The sequence below is a fragment of the Rattus norvegicus genome, chromosome 3, assembly GCF_021556685.1.
Source record: "Rattus norvegicus strain SHRSP/BbbUtx chromosome 3, alternate assembly SHRSP_T2T, whole genome shotgun sequence".
Lineage (NCBI taxonomy): Eukaryota > Metazoa > Chordata > Mammalia > Rodentia > Muridae > Rattus > Rattus norvegicus.
Window position 1 is genome coordinate 156,754,158 of NC_141536.1, and position 22,298 is coordinate 156,776,455.

A 22,298-nucleotide genomic window follows, 5' to 3' on the forward strand; every position below is an offset into this window, starting at 1 on the left:
TGCTAGCATCTGTGCTCACATCACACTGTCGGACTTCCTCTCAAATGTCTGTACAGTGTGTACCTGGTTCCTTCCTTCACATGGTCACAGGAGTCACTACCCAGAGGTCCAGGGGACCTCCCTTGTGTACCCACCTCTCACCAAAGTCGTGTCTCTGTCATCGGTATGAAAAGCCAAGGGTGCATTTCCACATGGAAAACACCTCATTTCCGAAGACCTCAAGTCCAGTTTGGGGGAGTTGTGGGCAGGTCAGTCATGTACTTCTGTGGGGTTATCGTGGGTCCCCAGCTGCTGTGTGGGGTATACAGACCACAGATCCTGTGAACCTAGACTTGGCAAACTGTTCTGTCTGCTTCAGTGTCCTCACCTGCTGGGTGGGTGTGAGAACGTGTCTCCTATGGAGTTACAGGAGAACCTTCACGGTAGGTAAGTTGGAAGCAGAGCCCTGCCCCCCAGATCCCATGGATTTGATAGCACACAGCTTATGTCAGACTAAGAATAAATGTCTCACAGGCAATACCTCTCCCCCAACCTCCCAGACAAGGTTTCTTTGTGTAGCCTTGCTGCCCTGGAACTTGCTCTGTAGACCAAGCTAGCCTCAAACTCACACCTCCGGGGGGCTGGGATTGATGGCGTGCACCACCACCGCCAGCTACATGCAGTTTCTTACTGTGGGGCCATGTACGTACACACAGACCTATAAATTAAAAATAACTGTTTACATGACTAAGGAAATAAGTTTGGTAGGTTGCTATAAAAGGGAGCTAGGAAAAGAGAGAGAGAGGACGGATCTGTGAGGTCAGTTTTAATGGCCTCTGGAATGTGCCCAGCTTAGAGGCAGGCATGTCAGGATCACATCATCCAAACACTTGGAATCTGCAGAAGAGGCTGCGGGTCTCTTTGTTGGGCTTTGTTCTAGGCTAGGACAGTAGGGGGCGCAGTAGAGAGCTGGACACTCACATATTATCAGGGAGGGAGGTAGAGAAGATGGATACAAACACCCACACAGTATGACATCAAGAACCACAGAGGCGGGGGCTGGAGAGATGGCTCAGTGGTTAAGAGCACTGACTGCTCTTCCAGAGGTCCTGAGTTCAATTCCCAGCAACCACATGGTGGGCCACAATCATCTGTAATGGGATCTGATGCCCTCTTCTGAGATTTGTCTGAAGACAGCTACAGTGTACTCATATACATAAAATAAATAAATAAATAAACAAATAAATAAAGAAAGAAAGAAAGAAAGAAAGAAAGAAAGAAAGAAAGAATCACAGAGGCTATTCAGCTAGCGCGGTGAGGGGAAGCCTCGCAGGAAAAGTGACAATGGCTAAGGAAGTTATAGCCAGTATTCAGAGTTTCTCCCGGTCTTACCTGTTCCTCCTCCTCACGCAGGCTGGGCAGGGTGCTGACAGACAGGTTGACAGCGGTGACGGTGACAAACAGAACAGACAGGCAGGCAAACACCTTGCCAGGCAACCCTGAGTGTGGCTTCTCCACCATGTCACGCAGCCTCCTCATGCAGCGGCTCAGGCGACCCTCGCTGGTGGATGGACCCTCACTCTCTTGATCCTCGCTGTCCAGCGCCTCCTCCTCATCCTCCCTCTCCATCATCTCAGCAAACTCCTCGATTTTCTGCAGGTACCGGCGCTTGCAGCAGCCGTCCAGGTGGTCCTCCGCAATGCCCCAGTACAGCAGCTCCTCCTGGAAGGACAGGGCGCACATCTCCCGAAGCAGGCGCAGCTTGCCGGCCCGCAGGAAGGTGAGGATGGTGCCAAAGGCCCCCGGGTTGCGGTCGAAGAAGAACTCGTTGCAGGTTACGTCATAGTCATCACACACGCTCAGGATGTCGTCGAAGTTGGTGCAGGCCTTGAGCTGGCCCAGCCGCGTCAGGGGGAACTCATCCAGTGTGGTCCAAGGTAGTGAGTACTTGATCCCACCCACGTTGATGATGATCTGTCGCCTGCGGTCCCCAAGTGAGATGCTCTGGTGCAGGTCGTCCTGCGGTCCCAACCGTTGGGCCCTGCGGTAGAAGACGCCTTTGATGGCCTGGCGCTGTGGGAAGAAGGCTGGGTGGAAGGAGGTGTCTGAGGCACAACTTAGAGCACTATAGTCATAGTCCGAGTTGTCTCCTGGTAACAGGGTCATTTTGAGGCTTCACATCCCTCTTGGGCTGGGAAAAGAAGGAGGGGAGATCCTTGGTGACCCCTGAGGCTTAAGTGAGCCCCCCCCCACTGATTGTGAAGTATGTACTTTCATTTTTTTAAAAAGATTTATTCATTTATTACATATAAGTACACTGTAGCTGTCTTCAGACATACCAGAAGAGGGCATCGGATCCCATTACAGATGGTTGTGAGCCACCATGTGGTTGCTAGGATTTGAACTCAGGACCTCTGGAAGAGCAGTCAGTGCTCTTAACCGCTGAGCCATCTCTCCAGCCCATGTACTTTCATTTTATTTAAAAGATAGTACTGTGGGTTTTACATATTTTTATTTATATGCATGTGTGTGCGCTTACTTGTCTGTATGTGTATCACATGTGTGGAGAAGTTAATCGGAAGTTCGAGGGTGTTAGGTTCTTCTGAAACAGAGTTATGGGTGGTTGTGAGTTGCCAGGTAGGTGCTGTGGATTGAATCTCCGTCTTCTGCAAGAGAAGCCAGTGTTCTTCAGCACTCTACATGAGTGTGTGTGCATATGTGTGTAGTGGATGTGTGTGTGTGTGTGCGCGCGTGTGTGAGACTGTGTCTCTGTGTGTGCATAATAGTGCATCTGTGTGTGCATAAGTGTGTGTGCACAAGTGTGTGTGCGTGTGTGAGTATATGGAAGCCAGAGGACAGCTTTCTCGTGAGCTCTGGGGATGGAACCCAGTCCCTGGGCTTGCTTGACAAGCGCCTGACCTGCTGAGCTATTTCACCTGCCTGACTTCTTAGTGTTGGGAATCAGAGGCAGAGGCTTGCCCCTAGCCCAGCTAATTTTTAATTAAATGGCATAGCTGAGACATTTTAGCCTTGGCCAGTGGCTCTCACATATGCAGCAATGCCTGAGGTAGTTTTGAGTGACGCATTGGCGAGTTCTAGCTTCCAGCAGAAGGGCCAGGGGAGCAGCTAATTCAGCAGCCCACAGTGCCCACCACAGTCCCCACTGAAGTCATCTAGCCCTCAGTGCCCTGAACGCTGGATGAAGAGGCTCTGGTATTGAAGTGATAGCTTTTGGACCAAATAGTCCTGATGAGTCACCCACCTGTGAAATGGGTTTAAACCAAGTGACCCACAGCACAAGATCAGAAAGGACAAAGTGCCTGACACTGGCCAGGCTCAGTCCTGGCTGGTTATTGTAATAGCATTTATTGTAACATCTTTATCACTCACACAGACAGGAAACAGGTTCAAAAGAGGCATCGGGCAAAGAAATGTCTGAATATCAAAACAGGGCCCGATTTGCTCCCCTGTTGCCAAACGTCACCTTGGGAACTCCAGGCCCCCCTTGTGTGTGTGTGTGTGTGTGTGTATACATGCTCCCTCCCATACATGCATGCCTTGAGTCAGGACCTCATGCTGAACTGGAAACTTGCTGCTTCCGCCTGGCTGTCTGATCAGTGAACTTGTGGGATGTACTTTTCTCCATCCCCCCCCCCCAATGCTGGGGCTACAGGCACACTCATCTATGCCTGGCTTTTTACGTGGGAGGTGGGGATTTGAACTCAGGTCCTCACGCAGCAGCAACAAGCAATTTACCCATGGAGCCACGCTCTTAGCCCCACTGTGTATCCAGTTTTACGATTATCTACATGCAAGCTTGGATACTTCTGTGGACTGTCTGCTCCCCGGGCAGGTACAATGCCTGATTCATCTCTGGATCCCTGCACCCAGCAGTGTAAAGGCTCCATGAGCCACTTGCCGGATGAGAGCATTTACTGTGCATAAACCAGCAGCAGCACGTGCCGGCTTTAGAAAGCAAAGGTCAGACTATCAGCAACCGAGAACTCCTTCCTTCCCAGCCTCAGAGTGAACAATCTACACCCAGAGAATGAGGGGGCTGACCTGTCTCCGGCTCATGGGCTCAGCTTGGTTCACAAATACTTCTGGTAATTAAGCAACTTCATGCGAAAAGATGTATTCATGGCCCGAATTCCAGTTGAGAAATGGCTTTGTCTTGTAGGCCTGGCTCTAGTCTACTGCAGTCTTCACTGTTCCCCGTGGCCTCCCTCACCCCCACCCTATGTCACTCACAGGCTTCCTTCCTGCACTTTAAGCATTTGAGACCTTGGATTACTACAAAGACTTTTCTAAAACTAAATGGATACATAGAAAAGTAGCAAAAGGGGTTTGGGGATTTAGCTCAGTGGTAGAGCGCTTGCCTAGGAAGCGCAAGGCCCTGGGTTCCGTCCCCAGCTCTGATAAAAAGAAAAAAAAAAAAAAAAAAGAAAAGAAAAGTAGCAAAAGTTTAATATCCCTCCCTCCTATCCCACTCTCACTACATAGGCCAGGTTATCCTCAGAATTGTGATCCCCCTGCCTCAGTTCCACCAGTGCTGGAGTTACAGGTCTGTGCTGTCATGCGTAGGTGACATTTGGCTTTTTAAGGTCATCATCCACAGCTGGGCTTGGTAGTGCACCTGGGAGGCTGAGGCAGGAGGATTACCGAGTTGAAGGCCAGAATGGGATATGCGGCGAAACCTCAATCTAAAATAACATTTAATGTGAATGTGTGTTTGGTCTGCACGCACGTCTACACAGCAAACGTGCAGTGCCCACGCAAGGGTCGGAACTACAGACCGTTTGTGAGTTGCTATATGGTTGCTAGAAGTTGAACCTGGGTCCTCTAGTAGAACAGCCAGAGAGCTCTTGAGATCTGAGCCGTCTCTCCAACCCCGGAGGCAGGTTTCTCTGTTTCAAGACAGGTTTTCTCTGTGTAGCCCTGGCTGTCTTGAGACTTGCTTTATAGACCAGACCAGTCTCGAACTCAGAGCTGTGCCTGCCTCTGCCTCCTGAGTGCTGGGATTAAAGGCCTGCACCATGGTTGGTTTTTTTTTTTAAAAGATAATTTAATTTTTTAAAAATTTTACATGTATGGGCGTTTTTCCTGCACTCATGTACATGACCGCCTGGCACTGGTACAGGCCAGAGACCTGACCACTGTGTGGTCCAGGGAGGGGCCAGGCTGGCAGAATTCTTGAAATACAAAGGCAGGAGCCTAACCTGGGTATAGTTGATCCCCTAGAACTGGAGTGACTGATGGATGTAAGCTGCCGTGTGGATGCTGGGAATTGAACCCAAGGCCCTCTGACAGAGCAGCCAATACTTTTAACTGCTGAGCCACCACCTCCCAGGCCACAGAGACACTGTCTTGATGAAGTAAACAAAACATCCCGGGATATAGCTCAGTTGGTGGGGTGCCCTGCCTAGCGTGGAGAGGCCTGGGTTATGCGCAGCACTACAGAAACTGGGCTGGTGCTGCACCACCATAACCCCAGCACCTGGATGGTGGAGGCAGGAGAGTTGTAAGTTTGAGGTTGTTCCTTGCTATTGTGAAATGAAAAAGCAGGTGAGAAAAAGAAACAGAGGGGTGGGGGAGGGGGAGGAGGCTGTAACCCGTGTTAGCTATTCTATGATGCCAAATGACTAAACTTGGAGGACTATGGTCGGTTAAAATGTTGCAGACCAGAACCAATTATCTTGGGTTATTTTTAGCCCCTTTGAAAGCCATTCATTGCCCACACCCATGTCTGACCTAATGTCCTCGTGACTATGGAGACCTCAGAATACATTCCCACTAGCCTTCTGGATTTGCTGATTCACTACCTGCGGCCCCCACTGCTGTGCTTGGTAAATACTTTGGTTTATATCTTTCTTTGTTTCCGTAGCTACTAAGATCTCATATAACCACTTTCACAGTGGAACATAGTGTTTGGGGAGACTTCAATCTGCTTCCCCAGGCCAGGGCCACTGAGATTTGCCTTCAGACTAAAGTCTCTTCTTCCTTTTGAGGTGCAAGAGCAGTGCTCTTGCACTTCAAAACAGAGCGGTGGCCACTGGACGTTACAGGAAGACCCATTTCAAAACAAAAGGAAAAAAAAAATGAAGCAAACAGTGCACGTGGAGACTGTCATTTCCAATATCAGGGGATCCAGTTAGGGTCAGGAATACACAGCTGATCTTAGGGGAACCCAACCAGGGAGGGTGCTCACTTCAAGGGGCCTCCTCCCCACAGGTGCGGCGACAGCTTAGCACGGATCTCGCTCTCTGGGAAGGCTGTAGCTTCACAGACGGGAGTTTTGGGAAACTAGGCTGCACCTGTTTGAAGTTGATGACTGCATTTTAGTTCGGCTGAGAGCTTTTCACTTCTCCTAAAATTGGAACCCATGTCCTCAGGCTAAGCCTGCCGGGATCCCTTGGAGGCGTGGGAACAGTCCCTTTAGGTGCTTCAAGAGTGTCTTGCTTCTCACTCTGCCACTTCATCCTGCCACCAAAGACAAGAGGAAAGCCTTGCTCTGCTTGGCTAGAATAGCCTGGGAGCCTGGGAGCCTGGGAGCCTGGGAGCCTGGGAGCCTGGGAGCCTGGGAGCCTGGGAGCCTCGTTCCCCAGCCCCAGCTCATTCATGAACCTCTTCTCTCCAGGAGTCTTCCTTGCACCCCGACTTGCCCTCTGGCAGAGCTTCCCCATTAGCGTCTCACTGGGTCTCCTGCTCACATTGGGATTCCTACACGGAGTTTGCAGGTTGTTAGGTGGTTGACGAGCGCTGCAGATAACAGTTTCCTCCAAGCCAGAGCTCACTGGGAAGGTCATCGGACAGATTTGCTGAAGGATCTATGTGAGGCAGGGCTTCTCAGGCAGTGTTAGGGGCAGACTTGGGGGTCAAGACACACCAGTGGGAACAGAGGAGCAAGGGTAGGACAAGTGGAGGGGACTCGGGCTGGCATGGCTTCAGCGGGCTTGGAGGAAGAGCCGGCAGAACTTACTGAGGGGTGGGCTTCTGGGGGATGGGGATGGGGGAGACCAACGGGGGCGGGGGTGAGGGGACGAACAAGAGAGGAGCGTGATTCCAGATGTGGCCAGTAGGTGGCGCTGAGACAGACGAGAGTGAGAAGGAGCCTCTGACAAAAACTAGTATGGATGCGACTTAAGTGTAGGAGAGAGACAGCAGGAGGGAGAATCTCACAGGCAGGTCAGAGGGCCAGAGCCGACCTGACCAGTGTGTGATCCAGGGAGGGTCAGGCTAGCAGAGTTATCTCGAAGTACAGAGGCAGGAGTTTGACCTGGGTACAGTACCCAGACCCCAGGACTCTACTGAAGTCCCCCACATCTGACCTCAGAGGTCAGTGCAGACAGACACCACAGGAGTTATACATCGGGAAGACATGAGTAACTGAGGGCACATCCAATTCCCGGCAAGGAGGGCTTGAGACTACAGATGGAGGAATGTTGCTTAAGGTAGGCTACCAGTGGCTTGGAAGACAGAGGATGAGCTGGGAGCCAGTGTGGACAGCCAACACATGTTAAGACAGACAAGTCAAAGGTTCCCTGAATAACCAGAAAGGAATGTGGTCTCACCAGCTCCCAGTTTTAGCATTAGACCCATTTTAAACCTGTGGTTTACAGAACCACAAGGCCACCAAGGTGGGTTATCTTAAAACCATTCAGTGCAGGCAATACGCATACAAAATAGCACATGCCTTTAATCCCAGCATTCAGGAAACAGCGGTTGGCAGATCTCTGTGCAATTAAGGCTAGCCTGGTCTACAGAGTGAATTCCAGGTCCACCAGGACGGTATAGTAAGACCTTATTAAAGAAGAAGAAGAGAAGGGGGAAGAGGAGATGGGGAGGGTAGTAAATACAGGGATGACAGAGACTGAGCTGGGCCTCCCTCCCCAGGGGCCAATCAGTTGGTTTGCTTACTTGGGGGTGGAATGGAGCAGAAGAGCCCATTAGCTTTGAGATAGGCTGGCTGCTTTATGGCTTTGGGCTGCTGCATTTGTAAAATGAAGATGTGAACAGTTCCTGCCCACTTGATGTGGAGAAGAGAAGACTTAAGTGATGCGCTTGGCCCAGTGCCTGGTCTGCAGACACCTGTCCTCTCAGTCTCAGATCTGACAAGTGTCCATCACCACCCACCAATCAAGGGCGTCTCCCCTGGACTGACCTGGCAGGATTCGAACTCAGGACCACCCGACTCCCATAGCCCAGGGCTGGAGGGAGGCCATTCTAGGCTGCTAAGGAAACTAAAGAATACTGTTCCCCTTCTCTGGGGCAGCTCTGGGCCAACAGAGGTGGTGGGAAATACTGACAAGTTATCCATCCCCTTAAAGTCTTTGACTGGGGGTCTGCTTCGTGGGAATTTGATCCCAGGGATGAACAAGATATAAGAATGCCCCCCCCCTTTACTTGAGGCAGTGGGACATTCCCAGCGTCCGTCCCCCGGGACCAGTTTGGTGAATCTTGCTAGAGAAAGAGACAGAAGATGCGAGTCTGTATAGGATCAGAGAAACAATTGGGTTTTTAAAGCATGAGCCAAGTGGGAAAAGCAACAGAAGTTTACAGCACGGTGCTATTTATGTAAACGGACACATTACTCCCGACTAGGACTCAAACACACAGAAGGATCCGTGTGTAACATGTGCTGGAGGGAGGTGGGGAGACCAGGCCTGGGAACCGGAAGGGAGGAGAAAAACCAGGGAGACAAGACCGCCCGCTCCCGTCAAGGAGGAAGCATGTTAGGGGGTGAACAGGTGGGTCTCATAGCAGATGAACGAAAAGCACAAGCAGCCATAAAGCTTGGGAATTGTCTTGGGTGGGCGCTCAGCAGAGACACTAGATCCTGGTCTCCCTCTGAGATTCCCTCGCCCCTGGAACCAGCCTACTGGCTCCTTCAGCAACAACCACCATGTTGGAAGTCCCAAAGAGAAGTGGGAGGGAGGGCTCCGTGAATGCTGGGAGAACCCAGAGCTGCCAGGAGCCTCCTGCCCGACTGCCCAGCTTGGTATCTTAAGGCTTCACTGCAGACACTGCAGAATCCGAGAATGCCCCACCCCCTGCGCCTTCTGTCTGTCTCCCTTGGGGTTGCCTCCATCCCATTCTCCTCCAGGAGTCCAGAGACCCACGGCAGCCCTGAGGCTGTTTCTTGTCCTTCCTCCTGGAAGGAAAATAGAATTCGGGAGCTGTAACTGAGGCCCAGCAAACATTTCCAAAGATGAATGTTCATTTAGAGGGAGACTTCTAAGTAGCACTGGGTCCACCAGGAGCTTAGGGGTATTAGCTCAAGGGAGGGGTCCAGGTCTGGGAAGGAAGTAGTTGCGATGGACAAAATGTCTGTGCCTGATGTGGCTAACCATGGCCACTGCTCCTATGAAGGATCCTGTGTTCATGCCAGCCATTCACACCCACAGAGCACTGCTCTCACAGAGCCTTCTCCTGCTCCTTGAGAGCAATGGTGTCTCTCGCACAGCTGCTCTGAAGCAGGGCAGTAGAGGTTTCTGTAGCCGTCAGTGACATCATCTGCTCTCTGGCCCCGAGGTTCTCGCATAAAAGGGTTTCATGAACTGCTGCCTGTTGATCCTGACTCCTAAGATGCCTCCCAGGGCCTGTTCAGGGGCTGGTGATCTGACCCCCACTTTATTAGCTCGTCCCCTCGGAGGAAATGTTGGCATCCTTTTTCAGGGTAGGTGGGGAGCAGAAAGAACGCCTGTCCGTTAACAGTGAGTCTCTAGATGTCCCTGCACGGCAAACTCAGTAAGCACCAAGGTGTGATGCTGGGACCGTAACTTCAGGGGCTTGCACTGTTTCCTAAAAGACAATATGGGGAAACTGAGGTTCAGTGAAACAAGCATCCGTGGCTGGCAGTATGAGACTGCAGTGGTCTGTGGGATCCCTGAATTCTACTGCCATGATGGGGACAGGGACAGATGTCCCCTGGCGACAGGGAGAAGCAGGTGACTATGCAGGATGGGAAACAGCACCATCTTCATATTTGCACTCAATCAGGGTAGGAAAAGCAACCGAGTCCCTGCTTTTGTTGAGTTCTGGGTCATCACTGTGGCCCCCAGAGATATGACCATAGTCACAGGAGTTACGGCAGGGCCCAGCCATGAGCCAAGGAATTCAGGAGGTCTCTGGGCCCTGGAGAAGGTATGGGGGTGTGGATTCTCCCCAGAAGATGTTACTGGGCAAGACAAGATTTGGAGTTTATCTCCTCAAACTCTGAGATGTTGAGGAACACATTATGAAAGGTGGGAGCCTAACATGACACCGTAGGCAGATTTCTAGAAGTTAGAACATTTGTTTCTTAAGCTTCTGGTGTCGGGGTTTGTCCCTTGGGACTCCCATCCTTAACTTGGAGAGGGGACCCGAGGCTCCCTTCCTTCTCTTCCCAGGCTCCAGGTGGCTCTCATCTCTCCTGTGAGCCTCATCCATCAGGATTAGGGCTCCTGACTGGGCTGACTCAGAGACTGGCCACTCTTCGTTCACCCCCAATTAAGTCGTTAATTATAATGGATCCAGCTATCAGGCTCCCCGGGTCCTTGCACACTGCCCTATCTCCTCAGGATTGCTGCCTGTGGAAGTCTGTCTTAGCTACTTGCCATCGTCACTCCCACACACCTTAGCTTTGTCTCCTGAGGGCCGGGGTCAAAGTCCCCAGGGAATTCCATGCTGGGAGGTGGGCTCCTTTCCTCATACCTCACCTAAACCAAAATGAGGGAAAGTGTATCAAATAGGCAGGCTGTCCATTAGCCACCTGGCTCTACTGCTGGCAAAATGGCTACTGTTATTCTGGCAGGAGCTTTAAAAAACTGTGGCCAGAACATCTTTTGTATTAGTTTCTTTGTGGGCGTGTGTGTGTGTGTGTGTGTGTGTGTGTGTGTGTGTGTGTGTGTGTGTGTGTGTGGTGTTTCAGCTGTACCTAGGGACAACCTCAGTTGTTTCTGTCCACTTTTTTTTTTGAGCAGGGCCTTTCTCTGGGCTTGGCAGACAACTGAGCCCCAGGGCCAGTTGTGGAGTCCCTTTAATCAGGCCGTGCTTTCGCCCTGGGGTCCCATGCTTGTTTTGTTGTAGTAGTTCTTCTTGATTTTGGTACTGGGGATTAAATTCGGGTCCTCAGGCTTGCTTGTTGACCTAACCGGCTTTCATTTTTGCTTTTTTTTGTGGTCAGAAGTTGGGGAACACAGGCTCACACAGAGGAGTGATGGGGACTGGGGACAGCACCCGATAGCTGGCCTGCTCACAGGGCTCGGCCAGCCGGGAAGGAAGGGATGTTATGTCTATTGTCTGCTGGGGTAGGTGCTGGCCTGGGGCAGGGATAACTTCAGGCTAACACAGTTCAGATCCTGTGGCAGATTCATATGCTGACTTTTTTTCACTAAGAACAGTCTGCCAGGTAAAAATACCAAGGCTTTTGGCACCTCCTTCAGCCCTTCTGTTTTTATTAGTTCTGTTTAGGCACCATCACCAGCCGCTATTTCCATGGGAAGGGGTGGGGAGGGGGCTCTCTTTTTTTCTGGATTTAGGCAACCAACTCAGAGTGGATTCTCAGAGGGCAGTCCCTGTGAGCCACTGTGTTCAGGAAACATCTCTGTTTTTCTGTCCCTGGGACAGATGGCTTACCTCTTGCCAGAGTCCTGTGCCAACCCGGTGCACAGAACTCAACTCCCCCTCCCCACCCCCCAGGAGTCTGCCTCATTAAGCTGCAGGGCGCTCACAGCCCCGGCCCTCCAGCTCTGGGAAGAGGCTCAGGGTGACTTGCTTTCAGTGCACTTGTCCCCTGTGGGTTTGGAGTGTGTCCCACAGCAGACATTTTTCCACTGGAATGGGTTGGCTCAGAGCTGGGCTGGTAGGAGCAATCCCTTGGGGCCAAGCCTCCATGCCTAGCCTCACTTCCCTTCCCCTCCCCCCAGCAGGTGGTTCTGCAGAGCCACAAAAGCTTAAAGACCTACAGGTAGAACTAACCGTTTGCACACCCTACTGCCTTAATCTCTGGGGCTCCACTTAACGGGGAGGTGTGTTTATTGAAGAGACACCAGACAGTGACTCTGTGTGTGTGTGTGTGTGTGTGTGTGTGTGTGTGTGTGTGTGTGTGTACTTGGAGGGATAGGGGGTGTCAAACAGACCCCAGCGAATATCTACCCAGATTTATAGAGTCTGGCAAGCCCTCCCTTCTCTAGTGAATCAGACCGTCCCCACCCCCTCCTCTCACCTTCCCGTGCACTTAGCTCAGGTGTCATCGAGGAGGGGTAAATATGGGGTTGCCTCCCACCTATTATCCGCTTGGGGAACTCAGGTGTTTAGCCCCCCTTAAGTACATCTGAATCGCAAGCGGTTAATGAAACATGTGCTGAAGTGACAGCTTAGCTTATAGACCCCATCACTAGGAGGCTGTGCTCACCTAACACTGGATGAACCTTCTCAGCCCCCATCATCATCCCCACCCCCACTAATGAGCTTTTAAGAGCCCACTTCTTCCTTTCCAGGGATCAACCCCCCTTAGGGGTGAATGCGCTATGCTGACCTTAAAGCTGCTATACACATGTGGCGTTGCTGCCGGTCACCCTGGCAGGCTGTGACCTTCTGAGGCAGGGCCTGAGTCTCAGCCTCTCCCCCCCATCTTGTCCTGTCTCCACCTTGGCCACTGAATAAGTGAATGGATGCACATTGAGTCTTTGGTACAGTGAGATGCCCACAGCAGGTGCTCAAACAATTTTTTGTACAACTCAGAAAATGAAGGAATTCGTCCCTTTTCCATCCACACCCCAAAACTGTGAGCAAAGCCGGGCCACCCATCACGGGTACGCTGAGGTTAAGGAGACCTCTAACTTTCCTACTAGATGCTAAGGCCCCAGAACATTGATTGTCACCAGGGCCTTGCACACAGTAGGCTGTCCATAAGCCCTCACCGAGTTCCTAATTAATGAATGACTTAACGAGGCCCGCTGGTGGGGGTGCTGCCTTCCGTGCATATTGACAGTGAACCAGCAAGTCAAAGACTCCCCTGCATTTCAACTCCTCCCGGGGGACCCCAAGAACCCTGCATGCAAAGTCAAAGCGCACTTCGCATTCCGGGGACCCCTGGAGAGGATTCGCGGTCGGACCAAACTGAGGCCGTGTGGGTGCACCCCGCATCGCCCAGGCGGCCTCTCCAGGGCTCCTAGGTATCTGCAGGGGGGCACCGGGGCCGCGGCCACGTGCAGATCCCGGAGCGCCGCTTGCAGGAGCAGGGTCCCGCCAGGCTGCAGCTCGCGAAGTTCCCACCTTAAGTTCCCGTCGCGGCGTCCCCGCCTCGGAGCTAGCCGGGCCGCAGCTCTGTCCCCCGGCGCAGCGATGCTGGGGTGAGAATGCTAGAGGGGGCAGCAAGTGGCGCGTGGGAGCTGCTTGGCCTGCCGGGGCTGCTGGCAAACTTTGGCCCTCGGGCCGCTGTACTGCGCTCTCGGACCCCTGACCGTCCCGCCTCCGCCTCCTGGTGCCCGCCGGGCTGCAAGTGCGCCGGCAACGCCGCGCGGCAGCAGCTGAGGGAGGTGGCCGGGCAGGAGGCGGGACGGAGGGAGGGGACTGCGCGCGGGGCGGGAAGAGGGGCGGGCGGCAGGGGGAGGTGGAGGAGGATGGAGGCACCGCGGGGACCGGCCACTGTGATGCCACCCACCCTGACCCGGCCCAGAGTCCTCTGGGACGCTGGGTCCTAGCGGAATGCAGCGCCACACTCTCCTTATCCCGCCCATAATCATCTCCTCCCCTTACCATCTCCTGCGCCCCGCAGGCCCCTGCCTTCCCGTGGTGACCTTTTAAGTCCCAGCGCTGCTCCTCCCAGGGCTCCTGGCCCGAGGCGCAGCCACCTCTCCAGTTTTCGAAGAGGTCGTGGGAGGTTCGTGCGTGGCGCTCTTCTATCCTAGTCAGCGAGTGCCAGGACCCGAGCCTCATTCCCCACGTGAGTCTCTATCGTGAGAATGCCACACGACCTGTCTCCTGTCCTTAGGAGGTCCAACCTCACGCCAAGTCGTGGATCCTTCGTTAAACTGTCACGGGCACTGCAGGCATAACGTTCGAGGACACTTCATGTGTGGCAGTCCGGGAGCCACACGCGCTCTCCACCTGAACATCTCCTTCTAGGGGACCACACCACCCGTACCTGTGCCTTCTTCTCCTTTGGTGGCCTTGGGCCCTACCGGTCCCTGCGGTCCAGGGCCTGCACCACTTTTGAGGTGTCACCAAAGCCAAAGAATGAGTGCCTCGTGTCCCAGAGTGACCCCTGTGCTATAGTTGATCACTGCCTCGGGTGGGACCCAGTCTGCCAGTCTCTGGGTCCTGTTCTCCGCAGCCCGGGGAGGGCGGGGTGGACTCTGGAGACCTCTGAGTTGGTGGAAGTCGCAGGAGGCATTGGGATTAGGTGAGCGCGCCGTCTGAGAGGAGGGGGAGTCACCTTGGGGCGTTTGTTTGATTGGTCCTTTCTCCTCAGTCAGGGAAGCGGGAGGGACTCCGGGACCAAGCTCAGGAGCGGGTGTGGCTCTGCCTGGGGCTTCTCTACAGAGATGGTTGAGCTTGGCTCCGGGGTGTAAGCTTTGGGTTCACTCAGCACGCGGGTGGAGACAGATGGCAGAGTCAGAGAGTCAACTGAGGACCTGCCCCAGGAACTCTCCTGCTTCTGCAGTGTCTACACCAGGAGAAGCGGCTGCAAAGTGCAGGAACAGGGGGGAGTGGGGGAGGGGCTCTTAGATGGAACAAAGACGGACTCCCGAGGAGGGCTAGCAGCTGAGAGGACCACATCTTTGGAAGATTTGCAAAGATACCTCACTAGGGATAAACAAAGGTTTCTGAGATGCAGAAACCCTGAGGCAATGCACCAGAGCGGCATAACAGAGGCCAGCATAAGGGTTCTCCATTGCCTCTGGGACCCAGTGGTCCCGGGTTCTATGGTGAAAAGATGACTGGTCCTTGGTGCTCTATCGGGCCCCTGCCTTCTCGAATAAAAGGACCCGTGCTTCCATCCTTCTTGTTTTCTTCTGAGCCTCATGCTCTACCCAAGCAAGGACTGCACTGTCTTCCCTCTGGCCGGCAGCTTCCAAGTGGGGAAGCTTCAGAGTAGCCTCTTCGATAGTTGTCGGAGAGACCCAGCCCTGTCCTATGACAGAACCAATCTCCTGGGCAAGTCAACAGCTTTCCCCGTGGAGGACCGCAGGACCAGGATGTGAGCAGAAGTTCTCAAAACTTTACCGTGATCAGAGTCCTCTGGAGAATTCCTCAAACCCAGTGGATCATGCCTGCGGCCCTTCTAGCAAGTTCCCTGGTCTGGGCTCTTTGAAGACTTTGGCTTATCCCAGCTCCATCTGACTTCAGAGCTCATGAGATACTTAGATGGGTTGTGAAGCCAAAGCTAGCCTAGCTTCTTTATGTTTAGGACCAGGGGACTGGGCCTATGGGAAACACCCAGCATGGGCACCTGAGGGGGGTGGGAGGCTGGGGGGTGGGGTGGGAGGGTTGACCTGCAGACCGAAAGCCCAGCCCAGCGGGGGCAAACACTCCATCCCCCTCCTCCCTCTGCCCTGGACCTCCACACAGTGTCAGACCCAAACTGTTCTCAGGGGTGAATTTATGATCTTATCCCCCTCTCTGCTTCACCACGTCCAATAAAAGCCTTCGGAATCCTTTTAAGGATTCCCTCTGCAGTTCCTCTCCTGTGCTGCCTGCCAGATCTTCAGTTCTTATCTTCATCTCCCTCCCGAGAAGCATCCCTGGCCAAGTCGTCCTGTGGAGACGGATGCCGAGGGTGCTGGGGTAGGCCTTTTGAGAAGATGACAGCCAAACTGTCGTCGTGCGTGCTTGCCGACACATGGGGTGGCCTGTAGGTAACAGGCTCACACTTGCTCTGTAGGCGGGCTGTGGCATGCAACCCTGTTTTATTTGTCTCTCTACTGGGCTAAGTTTTAATAAGTTTGAAATTGATTGCTAACATTAAAAAAAATCAGATTTCATATGACATTTTTTTCTTTTGAAAAGCTGGCAGATCTGGCTAGTGTTTTGTTTTTTGTTTTGTTTTGTTTTTTTGTTGTTTTGTTTTGTTTTTTGAGAAGGGTTCCTTGTAACCCAAGCTAGCCTTGAACCTGTTGTGTAGCTAAGGATGTATGGATGAACTTCAGACTCTCTCATCACCCCCTTCCAGGTGCTGGGATTACAGTTTGGGCACCACCAGACTTGATTTTTAAAAATTTAATTAAAAATTGAATTTAATTTAATTAAAATAAAAAAAGATTGAGACAGGGTTTCCTGACGCCCAGGCTGACCTTTGAACTTGATCTATCCGAAGATGCACTTGAACTCTTGACCCTCTTGTCTCCTTGTCCCGCAGTGCTAGGGAGGCCATGGTTTGTTTCTCAGCCGTCTCCTATCCTGTAAGTCATTGAAGTCACTGCCACATCCCCAGGAGCCAGAGCGGTGCCGATCATCTTAGCAGATCTCCAAGAGTCCCATGGTGGATGGCAAAGCCATATCTGAAGCCATGCCAGTCCGACCCGGAAACCTGAACTCACCCTGAAAACTGAACACCACATCCCTAGGGACAGGAGGAGACTCATTAGTGAGGCCTCGGGACTCGCCTTAAAAGGGAGTTGCTGTCAGCGGGTTAAGAATGTTCTTCTTATCCACTACCCACTGTCAGCGAGTCACCAAGTCCTTGGTTGCTTTCCCCAGGCAGCTGTCTGAGGCTTTTATCTGTCACCTGAGAGGAAAAGGTTTGGATCAGATTAGAGTTGGGGAGTATGAAGAGGCTAGAGGGGGTGCCAGGCCTCCTTCAGGAACTTGAGGAGTGCAGCTTGCTATAGGGAAAGGCCTGGAGTCAGGTCCCTCCAAGAGATCCTGCCACTCTCCTGTCTTCTGGTCACTCTGTCCCCTTTCTGGGCCTGTGAGCCTTGCCCACTCTGCTCCTTTACCCAGAGTCTTCACCCCATGGATTTTATTTGTCGCCCCGAGACCCCTCATCCAGGGGTGGGTGTGAGCAGTTTGTGAGAATGGCCCACTCAAGGACAGGCCTGGAGATTTAGCACAACACCGATCATTTTGCATTAGTTTTGATATTTTTTTTTCAGAGCTGGGGACCGAACCCCGATATTTTAAAATATTGCATCAAGATGCTATTAATTCTCCTTAGTGATTTCTTTGGAAGAGCCTACAAGGTTGCTTTGTACCCTGGCTCCAGCCTGGGGCCTTCTCTCTCTCTCGCTCTCGCTCTCTCTCTGGCTCTCGCTCTCGCTCTCTCCTGAGCCCTGGCTATCCTGGAGCTTCCTATGTAGACCAGTTTGGCCAAGGAGAATGCACAGAATTCTGTCTGCAATCAGCTTCCAGAGTGCTGGGATTAAAGGTGCATTCCACCATGATGTCATCTCTCTCTCTCTCTCTCTCTCTCTCTCTCTATATATATATATATATATATATATATATATATATATATATACATATATATATATATGAAAAAATATATATGAATGAGATGGCTGTTGGCTTAGTTCTTTCTTTCTTTTTTTCCATCCCCCCCGCTTAGTTCTTTCAAAACCTACTTTAAATAATAATTCATAAATGCTTTAACCTCCCTTCTAGCCCACCACCCACCAGAGGCAGTGGAAAGGAAATGTTAGTACAATATGGGAAAGTGAACCTGTTTAGAAATTGTTCTTTGAAGCCAATCCAACCAGTGTTGTCCGGAAACGAGCAGTTCGGTTCACAGGGATCAGCAGCGGCCGTTCAATCCATGGCACACACTTCACAAACACACCGGCCGTCCAGTTCAGGAGTGTCGGGATAGCAAACATGAGTCGGCAGCGGTGGCACGGTCTAGCAGAGACAACCAGACCAACACAAGTCTGCAAGAGCGGCCAGGACCAGCAGGGACACCAGGAGAAGTTCTCTGCTGTGTCTCTCTCAACAGAGTGAAGATCAGCGAGGACACGAGACCAACCAAGCATTGCAAAGCTAGCTACGTCCGCCTGCTGTCACTGTCCGTTGAGTCCTATTTAGGCTCCCTCCCTCCCATGTCCTCCCATGGGTCTTGCCCCACCATGGGTCTTGCCTCAGCCAAACACCACGTGAGTCTGTCTTAGCAAACATCCACATGAAGGCTGTATCAGAACTTCCACTTCACTCTGCTAATCGCCCTGAGTCTGCGGAAGCGACAGGAAGCAGTGGGAACCTCACGAGCTCTTTGGTAAGTTTCTCTCTATGGTGTCATCACAAGCGGAGCTCAGCAACGCCATGTAAGAGGAACCAATACATGCGTGTCGTTAGTGAAGAATCATGTGTCCTTTCACGTGCTCGCTTTAGCAAAACATCCTTTCACCCGTGTCTGCTTTGGTGAAATGTTCCTTCACATGTCTGCTTTAGTAACACACTTTCACCTGTGTCTGCTTCAGCAAAACATCATTGGACATAACTGACTCTCCAAGCCAGAAATTTCCACTTCAGATGGCTCATTGGTTGGGAACACTGGCTACTCGGGCAGAGGATCTGGGTTCAGTTTCCAGTACCCAGGACCCTCAGGGCAGCTCACAACCATCTGTAACCCCTGTTTCTGGGAAGCTGACACTCTCTTCAGTCTTCTGCGGGTGCTGCGTATCCATGGTGCACAGGCAAAGCACCTATAACAGTAAATCTTTAAAAATTGTTTATTGTCTTTTTTAATTATGTGTATGTGTGCATGCACGTGTGAGTGCAGTGCCTATGGAGGCCAGAAGAGGGCATCAGACCCCCCTGGAGCTGGAGTCACAGGCGTTTTGAGTTCCCTGATTGTGGGTGCTGGGAATAAACTCAGATCCTCAGCAAGTCAGCCAGTGCTCTCCACCCCTGGCTGACTCCTGAACTCCTGCCTGGGTTCTTTGAAAAGGCCTCTACAGTCAGATGTGATAGTCAGACCTTTAATTCCAGCACTGGAGATGCTGGGGCAGGGGGATCTCGGCGAGTTGGAGACCATCCTGGTTTAGATACAGAGTTCCAGGCTAGCCAGGACTAAATAGAGAGACATTATCCCTCAAAATAAAACAAAAGAACAAACGAATGAACGAACGGAGAGCAACTCTGGGCTGGATTCAGGAGAATAGGCTTAGAATCAGTCTGTGCTCCATTGGCAACTTGAACCTTTTGATTCATCGATTCATCGTTCTAGGGAAGGTTAACCTCTGACTCTGGTTCTAGAACAACCTAAGAGTCCCTCCCACTAGAGCTCTGACAGATATACCAAGTCTCTCTTGTGGCCTTGGGGGCCCCAGCCGTTTAGGGATGTCACTTGTATTTTTCTTCCTGGCGCACCCCCACAAAATGTCACCCCATGCAGTCGGGATCTCTATGTGATTATTTCTCTCTCTTGGCAGCGTGCAGTTTGGGAGGCGTGAGGTGGCTCTACTCTTCAGTGCTCTGCTGTTTGTCCCTCAGTTTCATCCACGAGATCATCCTTTAGGGGCCTCTATCACAGCAAGAACTGAGCCAGCAGGGGATGCTGTGCTGAGTGTGGTCTGTGCAATGTATGGTTTGCAGGTGAGATGTGATGTCCTCAAGTCCCACGCCATGCAGACCTTTCCAGCACTGTCTCCAGATGCCTTCAGCCATGCGGCAGCCTTCCTGACAGCACCCTCCTCCAGAGAGTACTATGTGTGTTTGGGAACATCCTCTCAGGACCCAGCTGTGAGATTCCCCGCTCTCCTCAGCCCCTTTGAGGATGGTGGCTTCTCTCTAGTCCTGACAACCCCACTCCTGAAGCCCCTCTTCCTCCTGCCTGCAGTTCTCCCTCCCAGCTCCAGCCTTCACCCCCCACCCGCCAGCCCAAGCCCATATCCATGTTCCAGGGTGTTTTGGTTCAATCTGCCCAGGGTTCCTGCAGCGTTAACCCAGCTGGGAGGTGTGATTCTTGCATCCAAAGGATGCCTGCCTGGCCCTCAGTAACACATGGGGGTGGGGATTGGACTTTAGACACGTAGCCTCTGGAGGGGGCTGCTTCAGAAAAGTCCCTGATAGTGATTTGACACTTTTAAGATAGGGAGACAATATACAGCCTTGAACAAGTGACTTCCTGTGCAGCCTCAGAGGGAGGGACACCTGATGGGAGAAGGGAAAGCGGGACATGAGGGTGCTTGGTCTGAACCTACTCCATACGTATAGTCTCATGGTCTCCTCTTGGCTGATGTGTGGTCTTGCCTTTACCTGCAGGGACAACTGGAACATAAAGTGGTTCTTTACTGAAGAACGACCTAAGCCTAAGGGAACGACCTAAGCCAGGGCCCGTCTACCCCTCCCCCCACTGCCCCCCATCCCCCAAAGCTGAGAAAGGAGGATTACTTGAGCCCAGGAGTTCTAGGTCAGCCTGGGCTACATAGTGAAACCTTGTTTCAAAATTCAACACCGGTAGAGAAATGGCTCAGAAGTTATAAGCACTGGCTGCTCTTAGAGAGGATCTGGGTTTCATTCCAAACATCCGTGTGGTAGTTCACTCCAGTTCCGGGGGATCTGACGCCATCTTCTGGCCTCCATGGGCACTGAATGCACGTTGTGCATAAGCACGAGTACTGGTAAAACTCCTATATACATAAAATAAAAAGGTAAAGAGATCTTACAAACAAACAAAACCAGCAAAACCACAAACAAAACAAAAACTATCATGGCAGCAGCTGTGGTACAGGTACCCATCTGCCTCTTAAGACGTACACACTTTTTAAAATTATATTTATTTATGTTCCTGTGTGTGCATTTGGGTATGTGTGTGTCACAGCGTGCCTGTGAGGTCATAGGACAACTTCAAGAGTCAGTTCTCTCCTTCCAACACGTGGGTCCTGAGGATTGAACTCAGGGCGTGAGGTTTGGCTACAATCGACTACCCACTGAGCCATCTGACTGACCCTCTTCTAAGATTTTTAAATCTACGACCACGCAGGGTAGATTTTATTATTCTCCTTGTTTTCTGGACGGGAAGGTTATTGTCGGGATCACAAACCTGCTGTGGTTGCCAGGAGGGCAGAAGGACCTGGCTGCGCTCTTTTGTTCTTCTTTTGAGCCCTCACCCCGAATTAAGGGAGAGCTGCTCTCTACCCTGTTCCATCCCAGACGGTCATCTCCCCTCCTCCCCCATGGAAGAGAGGCCCAAGGCTTTGAGTCCTTAATCCAGCCGGTAGGTAGGGGGCAGGCATAGTGGGCGGGGAGCACAGGAAGGCAAAGGTTCCCTCCCACAGGGGTGGGTCAGAAGTCGGAAGTGCAGCCCACTCCGCTCGCTCCCGGGTCAGGCACCAGCTCTGCGCCCAGGTCCCTGCATTCAAGGTCAGTGCTGCTTGTACCATCCTGAAAGTCGGCTTTGCTGCAGTGGAAGATTTTGATTCCCGCGTTCCTTTGCGTTGTTTCTGGGCTCCGTTCCCTCTTATTTCATTTCCATCTCAAAGCCCGAGTTCACCTCCTCAGTGGCTGACGGGGACCATTTATTTCTGAGGCAGCAGTGGCTGAGGGCTGCTGACAGCAGAGTGAGCGAGCACTCTGGGCGGTTGCCACCTTGCTTTGTTCCTGCAGACCGGAGGGAGACACTGAACATCTTCATTTGGCAGCAACGAGACCGGCAGAGCGGCAGAGCCTCTGGTCTCAGTTCTCCCCACCCCCAACCCCAGGACTGCCTAGTGGACTCCTCCTTGTTGATTTGTCCTTTAAGTCCCGAAACCTTGTAAGTGTGTAGCCTATCAAAGTCTCCCACTCCCCAGATGCCATAGCTGGACCAGCCTCTAGATTGTGTCTTCAAACTTATTTCTCAGTGTTCAAATGACGAGATGAAGTCCAGAGAGAAGTAGACACTTGTAGGGTTTGCACACAGGTGACCGGCAGAGGCAGGCTGACATCTCCCAGATGTTAGACCCGGTTCTTTTTCTTCTCCAGAATCTCAGAAGGCCGTGCATCAAGGACCTGCTCTCTCTGGAATGTTCTGCCACTACCACTCAAGGATCCTCTTTCTTCTCTTTCTGGGGTCTCAGTTGGAATGCTCCCCTTTAAAGATGTCACTCCAGATCCATATCCTTCCCCCCCAGACACATTGTTCCTTGTGTTTGACAGCATTAGCTGAGCTCCATCTGACTGTGTTTTGTACATAACTCTGGACACAGAGATGAGAAGCTGTACTGACCTTTACTTCTTCCGACTTGCCACACCCGCTCTCCTGGCTGAAAATCCTAGAGGCTCATGCTTGCCCTGACTCCAGAACCTACAAATGGACCAGTCAGTCTTCCGGCTGTTTGTCAGCCTGGTCGCAAGGCGCCTGCGTAGCTCACAATACCTTATTCAGGCTTACAGTATTACATTGTTGCAGAAGTTCCCCT

General features: G+C 52.1%; 1 protein-coding gene across 5 annotated transcripts in view; it reads right to left on the reverse strand.

Moving 5' to 3' along the window:
- Kcng1 (potassium voltage-gated channel modifier subfamily G member 1) overlaps nt 1-13,863 on the reverse strand; it is a 31,621-nt gene extending 17,758 nt beyond the window's left edge. For 3 of the 5 annotated variants that reach the window (NM_001430299.1, NM_001430297.1, NM_001430296.1), the window contains 2 exon segments: nt 13,237-13,466; nt 1,372-2,170 (listed from right to left, as the gene is read on the reverse strand). In NM_001430299.1, coding sequence (NP_001417228.1) covers nt 1,372-2,145 — 774 coding nt within the window. In that variant the 5' untranslated portion in view covers nt 2,146-2,170; nt 13,237-13,466. 5 annotated transcript variants of the gene reach the window in all.
- Between the last annotated feature and the right edge of the window lie 8,435 nt (nt 13,864-22,298).